This window comes from Protopterus annectens, chromosome 4.part0 (assembly GCF_019279795.1).
Source record: "Protopterus annectens isolate FY-2018-M chromosome 4.part0, PAN1.0, whole genome shotgun sequence".
Taxonomy (NCBI): domain Eukaryota; kingdom Metazoa; phylum Chordata; order Ceratodontiformes; family Protopteridae; genus Protopterus; species Protopterus annectens.
Window position 1 is genome coordinate 863084739 of NC_056733.1, and position 17732 is coordinate 863102470.

At 45.2% G+C, this 17732-nt stretch overlaps 1 protein-coding gene across 1 annotated transcript in view; it reads right to left on the reverse strand.

Annotated features, from left to right (window-relative positions):
- Positions 1-17732, reverse strand: part of LIMK2 (LIM domain kinase 2) — a 1082830-nt gene that overhangs the window by 60935 nt on the left and 1004163 nt on the right. Inside the window, exon 14 of the mRNA XM_044068821.1 lies at positions 15312-15367. Coding sequence (XP_043924756.1) covers positions 15312-15367 — 56 coding nt within the window. The remainder of the gene's footprint in view (positions 1-15311; positions 15368-17732) is intronic.

The following is a 17732-nucleotide window of genomic DNA, read 5'->3' on the forward strand; positions in this document are numbered from 1 at the left end:
ATCTCCTAACTCCTTAAGAAGATCTCTCTGAAGCCTAGTGAAGTGTGTAAGGTAGTTCAGCGATCTAAGAATAAATGCTGCTGAAGAGAAGATATACTTCCTGTATCTGTCCATCATTCGAGACTCCTTATTCGGTGGATGAACAGAAGAAGTTTCCGCTAGCTCCTTCTTAGTGGCCGCCAACACCATGGCATCTACGGGAACACCTTTAGACAAAAAGTCCTTTTCTCTGGGTGCAGAAAGAAACTTATTTGGTCTCCTGTGGACTGGCTCCACAGCATCAGGAGTATCCCACACCTTCCGACTAACTAGCTCCATCAGTTGGTCGAAAGGTGGAGACACCCAAGAGGCTGAAGGTTGAGACCTGAAAGCTTTCAGGTACACTGACTCCTCATCAGAAGTGGTGACAGTGGGCCAGCCACACCTCTGCTTAAGGATTTCCAAGATGTCTACAAAGGAGGCATCATCAGAGGATGACTTGGGGGACCCTTCTGACTCCTCGAGGTCAGTGTCTGAAGTAAGAGACTTATCCTGGGAGTCTACATGCTTCCTCTTGCATGTTCTTTTCCATGGGGGCTCCTCGGAAGGATATTCCGGGGAGGTCTTGGAAGAGTGGGGGCCACCAGCTGGTGGCTCCTGAGGTTGCGAGTCTCTGCTGTCCAGAGAGAGAGTAGGAGCTGAGACAGAAGTAGGTGCCCTTGGGGGAAGAGTGTCGGTACCCCTGGCAGGAGCTGATGATTGGGACAGCACACTCCTCATCATCTCGAATGCCAACCTCTCTGGCTCCAAAGACCTCCTCGGCTCGGAAGAGATCGAAGATGCCATTAGTTCCAGAGCCATCGGCTCCGAGATAGACATAGGATCCAAGCTCACCCTGGCCGACATGCCGAGAGGAAGGCTCAGAACCGAAGAGGTTCGGTTCCAAGCGTCCCTGTCAGGGCCGACCAGGCAGCTTCAGCTCCTAGACACCATGGACAGCACCGAGAGTGTCAGAGCAGAACTCGGATCCCAAGCAACCTCGGGGGAGCTGGAACTGAGGGTTCCACCAGTGGTACCAAATGCTCCAGCTCCAAAAGATCAGCATGGCTCGGAGGAGGAATCACCGAAGGGGGATGGACTCAACTTGCCCCGGAACCGACTGGGTCAGAGCCAACAATTTAGGTACAGCAGATGACTTCAGCAGTCTCAGCACTACCCTCTCCCCATCTTCTTCCGATAAACTCCTGGAAGACATGGAGGACAGAGTAGGAGAATGCGATCTTTGCAGTATAGGTGACTTTAATGTAGGGGAGACCGGCAAGTGGTCCATAGACCAGCTCCATTGAATACTCTCAGTGGTCGGCTCTGAACTACTTGGCGGCGACCCTGTAACCACAGTAGTAAGACTTTTGATCGGCTCTGAACTCAGTGGAGCCGATGAGACAGTAATTTTAACAGGTGGCTGTGAGACACCAGCTGGTGCCGGGAGGGCCTCTTAGAGGATTTGGACTTTTCCTTTTTAAATCCCTGAGATCTAGCAGAGGAGGAAGAGTTAGCCAGATCTTCCTCAAAAGAGGGCTTTAAGAGACCTTTTAGAATCAGCTTATTTCTTCTTTCTTGCAACACCCTATTGCTAAAAGAGTGGCAAAATAAGCAAGTTTCTTGTAAGTGGATGGCCCCCAGACAGTAAACGCAGTTACTGTGGCCATCCATTATGGACATTTTCTGTGAGCATTTTATGCATTTTTTAAAGCCAGATGGCTTATGGTCTTTGCCTTCCTTAGACATCTCACAGAGGATGAACTCACACACACACACACACGCACGCACACACTCACGCACGCACACACACTCATGCACGCACACACTCACGCACGCACACACGCACACACACACACACGAAAGAAAGAGGGAGGACTAAGTCCTCTAACTTAAACGGGCCTAGCCCTACAGGAACAGTAAAGAAACACCAAGAGGACTAGGTCCTCTAACTTAAACGGGCCTAGCTTGGGTAGGAAAGAAATGGAACTAGGTCCTCCAACTAAAATGGACCTAGGGGGCACAGAAACCAGAAGAGAGGCTCGCACACACACTAAAACAGTAATATAATCTGAAATGAGAAAGCACAAAGAACAAGGTCAATAGAACCTCGTTCTGTCTGTAACACTACTAACAGAAAATGTCAGCAAGCGGGGGCTCCGCAAAAAAGTTATTATTTACAGTATTTAAGCAAGCACACACAGCTTGAACTAAGCGCTAAAGGCACCTACAAGTACTAACATCAAAGGTATGAAAGTCATATAACAATGAAGTAATAACTGGCACACAGGATACGAAGTACTATAAGGACAACGGCCAACTGTACTTAAACAAAATGCACACAAAGGCGCTCTACTAAACGCTATCTAAATGCAAACACTACACTAACTAGCTATAGAATACTAGAAAACACTTTCAAAATTGAAAATAGAAGATTTATCTATATTTTTTAAGAAAATGTGAAAAACTTAGCCACGGCCAAGAAGAAGCACATCAGAACTCGTCGACACAGGCAAACAAGATCTGGGGATTGTACTGGTGCACCATGGGATACCTACCTAGCCACAAGCCAATTAGAAGACTTCAAGCTTGTAAATAGGCCGAGTTGATCCCAAATGCAAGAATGAAGGCGAGATAGAACTACAGAACATCAATACTTTTTTTCCTGCAAAAGAATGCTATGTGACACCTTCCTTCATTTGTAGTGAGAGAGCTGATGACATCTATTCTGCATGAATGTGACTTTCCTTTCACAGGTGTGTCAAGATGTCCATATCACAGACATGCCAATGCAGCAGAGTATGCGCAGTGCCATGATTGAAGGGTGGTTAAGTGATTCCAGGCTGCACTGACTGCTGAGCTACAGTCTTGTTGGATGATGCAGCACTGACATAACAGAGCTCCAAAGGTGTAACGTACAATGTACGTCTTCACTGCTTAGTGATTAACATGCATCTCTGAATCAAGCACAACCTTACGGTCAAGTTCCAAAACAAGCTTCCCTCTTATGCAAGAAGGCTAAACAAAGTACTTTATCAGTTATCTGTACATAATTATATAAGGCAATAGTTCAGTCTTCAACAACATCAGTGATATTGTTCCTCTTAACTGATCACAGCCATCTTAGCATCCTCCAGTGTTTCCCCTGAATGAATGCTTTAGCCTTCCTGGAGCTAAACGAATAAAACATCTCAGTGGTGACAGGTGAGCCAATCCCAGCCAGAAAAGGTAGTACATATGGTGCTACCAAACTGTGGTTTAGTGACATGGAAAGTCTTTGTGCTTAACCTATCTAATGTGGCAACTTTCCAACATCATGTGGTAAGAAGTGATCTGAACCAGACAAACGTCTATAAAGACCAAGAGCTACTGACAAGTGTGCTCCTGACCCCAGATTTTGGGACACTGAACATGGACCCATAAACCAAATAGACAGCCTCCCCCTTTTCATTCTGGATCCTAAATAATTCATTCATCCAACTTACCTGTTCTAGACCTTCATGTCACTATGTAGAGGGTTGGCACGTCCATAAAAGATACTTACACCAGCCAAGACAGATACCAAGCCTAGGTTGACTAACTAACCTGACAAAAGCCAGAATTAATCAAGTGCACTAGGGATAAATCTTCTGAACCTCTCCATACCTCACAAACAAGTGCAAGAGTGACAGTCTTTGAGGTAGGGGTTATGCCCTTGTCCCAGGGATTGTGCGAGCTTCGAGTTAGTAAATATAATTAGTGGGAGGTGCGGGGGTTTGCCCCCATGCAATAAAAGAAGAAGTTATGTTCTTACCATAACGTTCCATGTGAATTGTTCATCTCGCCTTTGTTCTTACGCATGGGTTCGGAGCCAATCCTCGGCTCCGAGACAGCCACTTCTACAGCTCTGCATCTTGAGAAAGCTCAAGGCACAGTCCTATCCCATAATCCCCTAGTGCTAATCCTCAGATCTAGTTTGCTAACACCAGAAGATAACAATGCCCTCTAGGCCGTAGTAAATTAAAGATAAGGGGCAGCAATGCCATAAATACCTAGGTACTGAGAAGTGTACCCTGACAACAGAAGAAGCCAGAGACTGAAAGGAAGGTGTTGAAGACAAGCTGAACTGGAGTCCAAATCATCCCGTTCTCCGAAAAACCATAGACCGGGGGATGAAGGGTGGGTAGTAAGAACAAAGGCGAGATGAACAATTTACATGGAACGTTATGGTAAGAACATAACTTCTTTATGTGAAATTGTTCAATCTTGCCATTTGTTCTTACGCATGGGTAGCGTTCCTAGCTCCTTTACCCTGGGTGGCTCATGGGAGAACGTTCCTGAGGACCATGGAACCAAAGGAGGCCCTATCTTTGGAGTTCTTGTCCAACTTATAATGGAGAATGAAAGTATGAGGCTTCGCTCAGGTTGCTGCTGCACAAATAGTATCCAATGGCAAACGGGCTGCATGGGCTAGAGATATGGCCATCGCCCTGGTAGAATGAGCCTTGGGTTGAAAAGGTAATTGCTGTTTTGTCTGAGAATAGATAAATTTAATACAATCTGTGAGCCATTCAGACAAGGTAACTTTCAAATCAAGATACCTTTTCTTTTGGTCAGCAAAGGATATAAATAGCTGGTCTGATTTTCTGTCATCTTTTGTCCTTTGCAAATAAAACCTGAGTTGTCTGTGGACGTCTAATTTATGCAGCATATATTCCAGTTTGTTAGTGTGATTTTTGAAAAAGGTGGGAAGTTCGATGGATTGGTTAATATTTGAAAGTGAACAAACTTTAGGGAGAAAAGACGGATTGGTGCGTAATGTCACTCTATCTGAGTGGAAGATCAAGTAGGGAGGTCGAACAGATAGCTCGTGTAATTCCAAAATTCTACGAGCGGAGGTGATAGCCACCAAGAATAAGGTTTTCCATGACACGAACTTAAGAGAGTCTGTGGAGGCTGGTTCAAAGGGGGGTAACATCAACTGGGATAAAATTAGGTTAAGATTCCAAGGAGCAACTGGGTTACGAATGGTAGGACGGAGGTGGAAAGTGCTTTTCATAAATGCCTTGCATAGTCTGTGGGACATGATGGAAGAATTTCTTTCACACACATAAAAGTTCGATATGGCCACCAGTTGGACTCTAATTGTGGATGATGATGCTCCTTCCTCAAAGATCTTAGACAGAAACTCCAAAAATTTGTGCACCGGTGCTTCTGTTGGATCTAATCCTTGTTGTAATGCCCAATAAGAAAAATGTTTCCACTTGCTCCGGTAAGTCTTTGTAGTGGATGGTTTGAGAGAGGAAACAATTATGCATTTAACCGCAGGGGACAAAAGGCTTGACCTGAGCCCAGTGTCCAAGTGTATTAGTTCTGGTTTAGGCACTTGGGCTTCAGGCCAGTTATTTTACATTAAGAAGGTTCGTGGTCTGCACTCTTGTGGGAGAAGAGGCTGGACTCTGCCCTTCTGAGCTGGGAATTTCTGGTTAAAGGTTTATAGTGCCTGAATATTTGAACTGTATCTTACTGAAATTGGTACACCTTGTTTGCTCTAGCATAGACTAGATCCAGGCCTGCTGAATCTAGCCTTGTTTATATGCTTGTTTGCTTGTTATTTCCCTGGAAGCTAATTCCACCTAATACGCTTCTCAGCTTCTGTGGATCACTAGTGATATCTGCATTGCTTACTGTACTTATTTCCTTGTTTCACTTGAAAGAAAGTTACTGTTTGTCGTTTTTGCATTTAGTTACTTGTAACACATTGCACTCAAGTTACCTGGCACTTGCTCACTAAAGCAATTATATAAGTCAGCACTAAAAATTAAAAGCACTAAACCCTCACTCCCCACTGGCCCTTGTTTTCAATTATTAAGTAATTCCCAATATTATTCTAGCATGTCCAAAGGTCAGTTGTCAATCTCCTCTCCGTCCAGCTGGTGAATCTGGGAATCTTGAGGCAATGTTATAACTGCCTCATGTACACAGACAACCCTCTCCTCCTCCCACATAACACAAATACTTGCGAGAGATGCAGCTATTTAGCCAAACTGGAGGCTGAGCTCTCTCAACTCAGGACTGGCAAGACCAGACAGGAGGAGAAGACAACTACACACACCACAAAACCAGCCTCACATAATGCTACCACACCACTGAATCAAACACATAAACACACAAAGACATACTCGGAGGCTCTGAGTAAAAATTTACCTAAACAGAAGAGGCCTCCAAAGCAGACACCCAAACAACTGCTACCTCAAGACACCCCACAAGCAACACATAAACCACAAAAGCAGTGTGCAAAGCAGTCACAGCCCTTAAGGCCAAATACAACACCAAACATACTTGTCATAGGTGACTCCATAGTCAGACACACTGACGTCCCACTCACCAGGCTGAACAAGGAGAGGGTCACAGTAAGCTGCCTATCAGGCGCTAGAATCCGCCACATAACACAAGCACTCGGGTCACTCCACGGCAAGTACAAATATGACACAGTCATTGTCCATGCTGGTGTGAACGACCTGAGAAGTACCTCCCTGGACTACATGAAAAAAGACATAGAGGAGCTCTCTGATTATGTAGCCCAGGCAGGTATGACCCTAACCCTGAGCAGTATCCTTCCTTCACCAATGATGCCACAATATAGAGACAAGATGATCAGCTTTAACAATTGGCTTAATGTCTGGTGTCATTCAAAGGGGATCCAGTGTCTGTCTGCCTGGGATGACATGCTTGACAAGCCATGCTGCTTTGCAAGAGACGACTTGCACCTGTCACCCCTGGGATTCCGGATATTGGCTAAGGCTCTTGCCACCCCCATAGTGCCTTTTTTAGGCAAGGCTCAAATTCTAAACCTACCACCCTAGAAAACAAAAATGGGAAGAAACTGAGGGTAATGCTGCTCAATGCCAGAAGTCTAAATCTCAAAATGCACGCACTCGAGGCCCTTCTCAGTATGGAGAACATCGATGTCTGTGCTGTAACTGAAACCTGGTTCAAGGCTCCTGAGAGCACCCCGGCACTATTAGGTTTTACCTCATATCATGCTCCGCCCCAAAACCAGGACCACACCACAAAAGGAGAGGGTGTATCCATATTTATAAAGGATACCCACACCTCCAGGTTGGTGGCAACGCACGAAGCTTCGGAAACCATCCAGGTGCAACTAACCATAGGCAAAACTGTTCTACAAATTGTAGCATGCTACAGGCCACCCTCTCAAACTCAGGAACCCCACACAGCCTTCCTGAAGACACTGGAGGGTATAAATGTATCTCCAAACACCATCATATTGGGTGACTTCAACTACCCTAATATAGACTGGGAACATTACTCAAGCCCTAACTTTCTAGCCCAACGGTTCCTGGAGTTCATAAATTCAAATGCCATGGAACAGCTAGTCACTGTTCCCATGAGAGGAGAAAATATACTAGATCTCATTATCACAAACATGGGGACAAAATGCTCCACACCGAAGAATATCCCTCATTGGTGAGATCTGTTCATAAACTAAACTCACTGGATATCCACATCCCGCCCCACCCCAAACAAAAAGACCACAGTGAAGAACTTCTAAAGCAAACTTCACACTACTCAAGACTGGTGTGGTATCCTTCAAGGCCCCTGAGCCAGTGGAAACCACAACCCAAGCTGCGGAAGCCCTTACAAATGCCTTCTATGAACACCTCCAGGACTGCATGGATCAGGCAATCCCAAATAAAACCAAGACTCTTTCCACAAAGGGTAAACGCCCAGTCTGGTGGACCCCAGCCATTAACAAACTTTACAATAAGAGGAGAAAGCTATTACATGAGAGAACAAAATCCATAAAAGGGAAGTCACCCTGATCATTATTAGTAAAAAATACGAGCACTCATAAAATCAACTAAGGCCAATTTTGAGAGAAAATTGCCATGGATTCAAAGGACAATCATAAGGCCTTTTTCAGCTATGTTAGAACCTGGGTGGAAACTCCCAGATATGCTCAGAATTAGTCCAAAATGATACAAAAAATCACTGAACCCACAGACATTGCCAACATACTGGCAGACAGGTTCAGTGCAAACTTCACCCCTCTCCCCTGAAGGAGAGATAACTATCCCAGCCGAGTGTAGCCTCCCAAACATCTCAAATGCGCAGGTGAAAGCTGCTCTCTAAAGCTAAAAACACAGCATCAATGGGACCGATGGTGTCCCCGGCTGTGTGCTACACGAGATAAATGAGGAATTAAACCCGCACATAAGGCAGCTGTTTAATCTCAGCCTTACCACAGGATAATGCCCAAGGAGTGGCGACGGCAACTGTGGTCCCACTCCACAAAGGCGGTGCCTCTACGGACCCTGGTAATTACCGCCATAAGCTTAACAAGTCTAGTCCGCAAAGCTATGGAGAGGATCATAATGGAGCTCATAAACAAAGATATAGGGGACTTGCAGACATTGGACGTGACCCAGTTTGGCTTCACAAGGGAAGATCATGCCTTTGAACTTGGTCGACTTCTTCAAACAGTCACCAAGGCCATTGATGAGGAAAGGCAGTCCATACAGCCTACCTTGACCTTGCAAAGGCTTTCGACACAATACCCCACTCGGTATTGTAGAAAAACTTACCAGCTTAAATGTAAACCCATATGTCACAAGATGGGTTGCAAACTGGCTTAAGGACAGAACCCACAGGGTTAGAGTTGCTGGCGCCATGTCAGACTCCAAGCCGGTCACAAGTGGTGTCCCACAGGGCTCGGTCCTTGGCCCCTATTGTTCGGCATCTACTTCAGAAGTACAGGCCAACACGGGAGGACTTTGGCTGACAAAGTTTGCAGACTACTGCAAACTGGGCGCCATAGTGGAAAGTGCTTCGACACGGATATCCTTCAGAAGGACTCACGGAAACAGATAGTTGGTGCCAGAACCATGGCCTGAAGTTAAACGCCAAAAATGTATAGTCATACCCTTCGGGAAAAACAAGGTAACCCCAAGCTACCATATAGGTGGCAATCCACTAAGCACAGAAGAGGTTATCAGGGACCTGGGGACCCAGGTTGACAGTGGCCTTTCTTTGACACTCACGCTAAAGTGGTTAGAAAGACCTTCTACATTGCCCACCTGATCATGAAGGGATTCACATCCAGATCTAGTGAGGTCATTGTTCTGTACTCTTCACTTATCAGACCAATGATCGAGTACAATGCCCCATTCGGGATGTATCTCGCCCATCTGCAGCAATTGGAGAGACCCCAAAAGTTCCTCACCAAAAGGATAAAGGGACTCCAAAATCTGTCATATGCTGCCAGATTGAAGAAACTCCAGCTCTATTCAGTCGCATACCGTCTGCTCAGAGGTGACATGTGCCTGACATACAAGGCCATGTCCAACCCGGAATTAATGGACATGCTCCACCTCAAAAAATCCAAATCCACCAAAACCACTAGAGCAAGCGACTTAAACCTTAGCACGGATATAAATAGGGCGTGCTGGAGGGATAGATTTATCACTCAGGGACTCCTTATGCTGTGGAATAGAGTCCCGGTCCATGTGAGGCAGAGCACCTCGCTGGCTCTGTTCAAGAGAAATCTTGACCTGTGGATGGGAGATCGTAGGTTTACCCCGGGAATCATCTCTGTGTCACTGCTGGACAGAGGCACAACAAACTAATGGGCATAGTATTTTTTCATATAAGGTATGTAGCCACAAAAATTTGGGCTAGGCTTATAAATGCCTTGGGGCAGATAGCCTAGTATAAACCTATAAACCTGGCTAGGATGGGAAGAGGAGCAGCCAAGCTGTCAATTTCAGGTCTGCAGGGATGGATGAGGGGCTCCTGATGCATGGGTCAAAAGGTCTGGAACTGGGTCCAGAATCCATGGCTCTTCGATTTGATGGGCCTAAAGAAAGGGGAACCAGATCTGTCGAGGCCAGAAGTGGGGCTATTAGAATTATGGTACTTTCCAGATGTTTGGCTTTCTGTAGAAACCTGGGGATTAACGGAATGGGTGGAAAAGCATAAAGGAGACCCGGGGGCCAATCGTGAACCAGTGAATCTCTGGGGACACTCCCTGGTGGAGGGAGAAGGGCCTAAAAAAGGGGAACCAGATCTGTCAAGGCCAGAAGTGGGGCTATTAGAATTATGGTACTTTCCAGATGTCTGGCTTTCTGTAGAAACCTGGGGATTAACGGAATGGGTGGAAAAGCATAAAGGAGACCCGGGGGCCAATCATGAACCAGTGAATCTCTGGGGACACTCCCTGGTGGAGGGAGAAGGGCAAAGTAGCTTCTGCATTTGGCATTCATCGGCGATGCAAAAAGGTCGCAGCAAGGCTGGCCCCACTTGTGGAATATCGCTTCCGCCACTTGAGATTTCAGAGACCACTCGTGGGGTAACAGGATGGCTCTGCTCAACCTGTCCGCAATTACATTGACGCCCCGGAATGTGCAAGCATATCAGAAAGCGTCCGTGGAGACAGCCCATTGCCAGATCCTGAGGGCCTCTCTGCATAGTGGATAAGATCTTGTTCCTCCCTGTTTGTTGATGTACCAGACCACTGACATGTTGTCTGTCTGGACTGACACTGTCCTTGAGGTAAGACGCTGAAAGTGTTACAACGCTTAGAAACACCGCCTTAGCTCTAGGACATTGATGTGCAGTTTGCATTCTGTTCTGACCATTGACCTTGGACCGCCTTTTCCTGAACAAACCCCCACCCGATCAGGGAAGCGTCCGTGGTTATTGTTGCTATCGGAGTTGGTAGGGTAAAAGGCCGACCCTGTGTCAAGTCTTGAGATCGCATCCACCATCGCAGATCCTGCTTGCAGCAGGATGTGATCAGAATTTCGTGTGACAACGGCAGGTGCTGACAGGACCATTGGGCGAACAGTAAAAATTGAAGGATCCTCATGTGCATTCTTCCTAGAGGGACTGCAACAAGTGCGGCTGACATTAATCCCAGGACTTTCAAAACCTGTTCTACTGTTGCTTTTGTCTTTTGAAGGAATACTACAATCTGCTCCCTTAGTTTTGAAACCCTTTCTGGTGGGAGCTTGACCCTGACTAAAGTAGTGTCCAGTTCTGCCCCTATAAATGAGATACGCTGTGATGGCGATAAGGTAGATTTTTCGAAACTGATTGTAATGCCAAGACGGGAACAAAGACTGATTGTGTAATCTCTTGTTTGGAGAAGATGATACTCGGTGGTGGCGGAGAGGAGCCAGCCGTCTAGATACGGAAACACCCGGAATCCTTGTCGTCTCAAGTGAGACACTACTACTGCCATACACTTGGTGAACACCCTGGGGGCTGAGGTGAGGCCAAACGGCAGAGCTCGAAACTGAAAGTGACTGGCTCCCAGCCGGAAGCGCAGGAATCTCCTGGACGGTCTGGCCATCTTTATGTGGTAGTACACGTCCTTGAGATCTATAGAGCACATCCAGTCTCCTTCCTGCAGAATAGGAAGGATTGACTGTAGCGTGACCATCCGAAACTTCTCCTTCACTATGAAGGCGTTTAGTTTGCTGAGATCTACAATTGGTCTCCATTCCCTTGTCTTCTTTGGAACTAAAAAGAACCTTGAGTAAGTTCCGGATCCTATTTGGTCTGCCGGGACTGCTTGGATGGCTCTTTTTCTGAGCAGCTTCTGGATCTCTAAGGCTGCCTGATTCCACAGATTGGGTGGAACGTCTGGGAATCTTTTGGTGGTAGGGGGAACATTTATGAATTTTATGTCGTAACCTCTGGTAATTATACTTTGTACCCACAAATCTGAAGTTAAATTTCGCCAGGCCAGTGGGTACAAAGTTAAGCATCCCCCAACTGCCTCCAGAGCAGGACAGTCGGGCCTCCTCTCAGGAGTGCTGGAAGGGCTTGCCAGAGAAAGTATCTCTGTCACCCTGGTTTTGCGGACCCCCTCTGCTGCTTGGTCGGCGTCTTCCATTCCTTCCCCCTCCTCTGCCTCTGGAAGGGGCATTATCACTCTGTGTGGACTGAAAGGAACCCTGTGTGTTATGGAACCACATCTTTCCGCCTCTTTGCCATTTGGGGTATGGTCTGGAAGGGACGGAAAAATGGACTCCTACAGCAGATAGGGTCTTCCCTTCTTGCTCACACCTAGTGAGGGTCTCCTTTACTTTGGGGCCAAAAAGAGAGGCACCATCAAACGGGACGTTAGTAAAGGAAGACTTGAAGGATTCCACAAAGGAGCACAGCCGCAGCCTGGATTGTCTCCTAAGTGCAATCGCTGAAGCTGCCACTCTACTCGCACCTTCGGCCGCATACGAAATGAGCCTCATGGAGGAGTTGACTACAGAGTTAAGGGTATTAAGTTGTGCTGTCACTTTCTCGGTAACAGCAGCATCTGTACGACCCTGGAAAGTATCTCCGAGTTCCTTGAGGAGATCCCTCTGTAAACGCGTAAAATGCGTCAAGTAGTTCACATCGATGGAAAAAGTCACAGAACTGAAAACGCTTCCCATATCTGTCCATCATCCTAGAATCCTTATTAGGAGGATGGACAGCGGAAGAGGACTCTGACATGTCCTTCTTAGTGGCTGCCGCCACCACCATAGTATCCACTGGAACACCCTTGGTAAGAAAACTCTTGTCCTGGGGAGCTGTTATAAACTTATTCGGTCTGCGGGGAACTGGTTCCACCATGTCAGGTGTCTCCCAAGCCCTACGAGCTATCAAGTCCATAAGTTCGTCAAAGGGAGGGGCCACCCAGGAGGTAGAAGGTAGAGCCCTGAATGCCTTCAGCAATACTGATTCGTCCACCGAAGGGTTAAGTGGCTGCCAATCTCCCTCTGTTTTAGGATCTCCAGGATGTCCGCAAAGGAGACATCCTCCGAGGGGACCGTGGGGACCCTTCTGCTTCATCTAAATCTGTATCTGATGTAAGAGATTCCTGTGGGGAATCTATGTGCCTCCTCTTGCACAGTCTTTTCCTTGGTACTTCTTCAGATGGGGCTTCTGGAGAAGTGTCCGAGGAACCGGGAGCACCCTCTGGGGCAGCTGAGGCATTGGGTCTCACGCTTTGTAGGAGCCGAGGATACAGAAGTTGAACGTGGACCCTTAGGGGAGGAGAAGAAGAACTGAGATATGTGTCTGTTTTGACAAGACCTTCCTCATGGCATCGGCGGCACCGTACCCAGATCCGAGGACCTCCTGGTTCCGAAACCAGGAACAATCCCGAGATCGGGGTCCGGGCTCCGACCCAGAGGACGGTGCCGAACTAATCTGAGCCGAGGCTCCTAGGGGGAGAGTCGGTACCGACAGCTCGGTTCGACTGTCCGCCCCGGAACCCAGGAACGACAGTCGACTCCGGGACCCCTCGATCCATTCCGAGGGCGTCGAGGTCAACACCAAAGCACGGCTGTAGGCTTTGGTATCGAGGGTTCTACCATCATCGGAACTTCGACTCTCAGCTCCAAAGACTCGACAGGTCTTAGAGGAGGAGCAGTAGATGACCCAGGGAGGGCTTCGAGTTTCAAAACCAGCTGGGACGAAACTTCGATCAATTTGGAAAGGGTCGAGTTCTCCATTAACTTCTGTATCACTCGATCCACATCCGAATCAGATAAGGGTCTCGAAGAGCGGGTTGAAGGGGCCGAAGTCGTCACCGAGTGAAGGATCGATGGCGGCGGAACCTCCGAAACCGGCTCCAAGACCAGAGTCTCGATCAAAGATATACATTCGACAGCTGACTCCGAAGTCTGTGGAGCCGGTGTCCGAATCTTAATGGAGGTGCTCGGAGCTGAAGACTTTGGCTCCGACACTCTCGAAGACTTGGACCCCTTCGAAGACTTGGATACCAATTCAGCCTTGTCAAGGGCCTCCTGAAACTCGGGTTTTAACAAACCCTGTCTACTATCTCCTCATGCTCCTCCATCATGACCCTCCCACTAAAGGAATGACAAATAGAACAGTCCTCCTGTAAGTGGAGAGGGCCAAGATTGTAGACGCAGGAAGAGTGGTTATCTGTGATGGACATTTTTTGTCGGCATTGACATTTCTTGAAACCTGATTTTTGTTTCTCAGACATGTTGTAATACCCCGAAGACATATATATAAACACCTAAATATTTAAAAGTATGTAAACATATATAAAGATAACACACACACAAAAAAGTCTATGGACTTAAGCCTTTCCTAAAGAAAAAACACCTGTTGACCCAGATAGGATAATAGGCCTAAAAATTGCCTTTAGCGAAAACTTTATAAAAAATAATAATAATAATAATAATAATAATAATCCCACTACAACTACACTAGTAAAAGACTAATATTTTGCTATCAACTATCTGTACTAAATTAAAGGTAAGCTAGACAGAACTTCAAAAAATTGAAAAAAACTTTACTGGCCCGAGCTTCTGCGATGTATCTGCTGTCGCGGCAAACTAGATCTGGGGATTAGCACTAGGGGATTATTGGATAGCACTGTGCCTCGAAGCTTTCAAGATGCAGAGCTGTAGAAGTATGCCTCGGAGCCGAGGATCGGCTCTGAACCCATGCGTAAGAACAAACGGCGAGACTGAACAATTTCACATCACTTTTTTTGTACTGCATGTTTTGAGGATTAGCCTTGAAGCATGTTCTGTAGGGTGTCGATGTGTGCTGACATTAAGCACGTCGGCATTTCTGTGGATCTACTATTCACAGTACATTCTCTCTCTCTCTCTCTCTATATATATATATATATATATATATATATATATATATATATACATATATATATATATATATATATATATATAGTATATACACACACACACACACACACACACACACACACGTTCTGATACATAAATCATGCGGTCATGCTTCTGATGTACTTACTTACTTTACTGTACATAGGCATTTCTGTTACATGTTCTGAATGACAGTATTTCGGATGTAGCTATAGTATAAAATTACTGTTGTGATGTCATAACGTTGTACATGGTTGTCACTTCAGAGACTGCAAACTACATACACAGTCACTGATATCCACATTAAAACCTCTTTAGCACTGCTTTCCATGTTTCTGTTAGATCTCAGAACACCTCAGTAGAAACAGTCCTGTTGTTAATTACTGATTAAACATTTTTTTCCATCACTGCTGCTACTTAGTACATCGAATAGAACTAAGGAGAATAAACATCCTTTGATGTAAAAGCCATAAACCATTTAGATTTTTTGGATGAAGTAACTAAATTGAACAACATGCACACAGTCTGTCATATTTCTGTATAACACGTTCAGTTTAAAAGAAATTAAAAACATAGTATATACACCCAAAGTATGTACTAACAGCTCCACAAACTGAAATCCAGAAATTAGTTTGTTCTTACCTCACACAATACAATCCCGAAAGAAAATATATCCACTTTCTCATCATATTGCTTTCCTTAAAAACAGACAGAGGGAGAGGAAGAGAGAATTAGTACATTAACAGTTTGCACTCTCCAACTGTAAAACCACAAGGGTTGGGCACACCACAATGAGCAGTACAGAAGGCATTTTCACACTAGCTTTTGTTGTTGCCCACACAAAAGGACTGTGTTTTAGTTTTATAGAAACCAACCTTGTTTACCATGCACTTTACTGACTTCAAGAGAACTGCAGTACAAGGTGTTCTCAGAAAGACAATGCAGAGAACTGAAACCTTCCAGTAAGAAGGAAAGGGTGGGAGGGTGGCTTAATGGCTAAGGTGTTTGCCTTACAAACACAAGGTGCAGGGTTTGAGTCTCACAAGGGATAACTGGCTAGGCTTAAAATGGCTCGCAAGGGCAGTTAGCTTAGTACTAAAACTATAAACTATGAACTATGAAACATTTAGAAAATAAACTACGACCATGAAATATATGCACTTAAAATAACAGATCATACGTGGAGTAAATCAGTAGAAGAAAAAAATACCATCCAAGATATTACAAAATAAATAAATTCACACTTTTCACTGACCAGCAACACTGGTTTAGAATGAATGCAACATCTCTGTGTTGCTGTTGTATTTTCTGACAAAACCCTAGGCTCTTTTTGAGAAGTGCGTTCATCACATCTCTGGTACTACCATAAAAGCACTCCAATCCACCGTCTTACCTATGAGATCCACTGAACCACTGATTCTTGGCTTGGAACCCTTCCACCTCCTTCAGAACATTACCCTTAGTTCTACCCCCAACAGGAACTCTTTGTGGAGAGAATGTCCTGTGGGTATGGTGTACAGTAAAGAATAACAACCTGACCTGATCTCCTCCCCATTCAGTAACCCCTACCTAAGCATAACCCCCAGTGGTCACCTGTTACTGCATGGTTCCCAACAACAAAGGCAGCTCTTAGGTGCCATGCTGTGGTACACAAAGCTCATTTTAATACCGAATACCTTTACCACGCCCTGTCGCCATTGTTTTCAGCACAATAATGCTACCTTTACTTGCTGTGAAAGCACAACTCGGTATTCAAGCCTCAGTCTCTCAGGAACGAACATGGTGTGTCTGTGTACTCCTTACATGACTTGTCTCTGCTGGAAGTGGGAAGGAGACATGAGCATCTATATATTGCAACGTGTGTGTGTGTGCGCGTGCATGCACACATATGAGTGAGTGCGTCTGTGCTGGGGGATATTGTCTGTGCAGCTATAACCCACTCACCCCTTTCCTTATGGCTGCGCATTTGTGTTCCACAACTTCAGTGTATGTCTGTCTATGTGTGCAAGCGCCAAGTGTGTGTGTGTGTGTGTGTGGTTACATGCATGTGTGAAACACATTTTTCTGTAAGGGGGCAGCAATACCACCATATCATCTGCCATTCATCAGATCTATTGCGCCATTTCTTATTACAGAAGTGTCTGGCACCTAATGCCCACTACCCATTCAGGTATGATGCACTTTTGATAACCTCATGAGTCAGTGGTCTAATGAATCCTACCCCTCACCAATGATGAGTACCCAGATGAAATCTCTACTAAGGAGGGAAAATTAAAACTAATAACTCTAACTCTATGTGTGTGTGTGTGTGTGTGTGTGTGTGTGTGTGTGTGTGTGTGTGTGTGTGTCTGCGGTGAAGTAAGCACTCAAAAAATTAACAAAAGCATTTTATACTACAAAACTCAAAAGCTACTGCTCCACTGCGCCTTAATTAACTATTTTATTCCTGAAGTATGTCTTAATACTATACAGTCTAATCCCCATTTCTGATTCACCATTTGGATGTCTGAGTCTCTGTTACTAAATTTTATATTACAAAACAGTTCACAAAAAAGGCAGAAATATAAGCAATAAGACAGTAGTTCAGATTAGTTACATAGAAAAAATGTATATCCCCTTTTTACTTTTTAAGTCTTTATGGGTACGCTCAGGCCAACAATACTTAGTGATAATAGGCCTGACTTTAAGGTCTGCGTTTTTAAAGTACAGCCAAACAATCCACATATGCTGTGCTAAAGAGGTCATTAGAAAGGCTGAAATATACACATCCACGGCTAGTGGGATTTGGCTTTATGTTGCCGTAAAGACTAAAAAAGTAAAAAGTCCTAGGCATGAAGTCATGCAGCTGAAACTCTTATGTCTTTAAGGGGTCATTTGCATATATCCCATGGGCCTCCACTACAGGAGGTTTTAAGGTATTACAGACTGAAAACTCTATTTTTTTCTTCTGGCTTTTCTTGCAGCTTTTACTTAATAGTTTGTCTGTGTGACATTTTTATCCTTTGGTCTATATATATATATATATATATATATATATATATATATATATATATATATAAAACT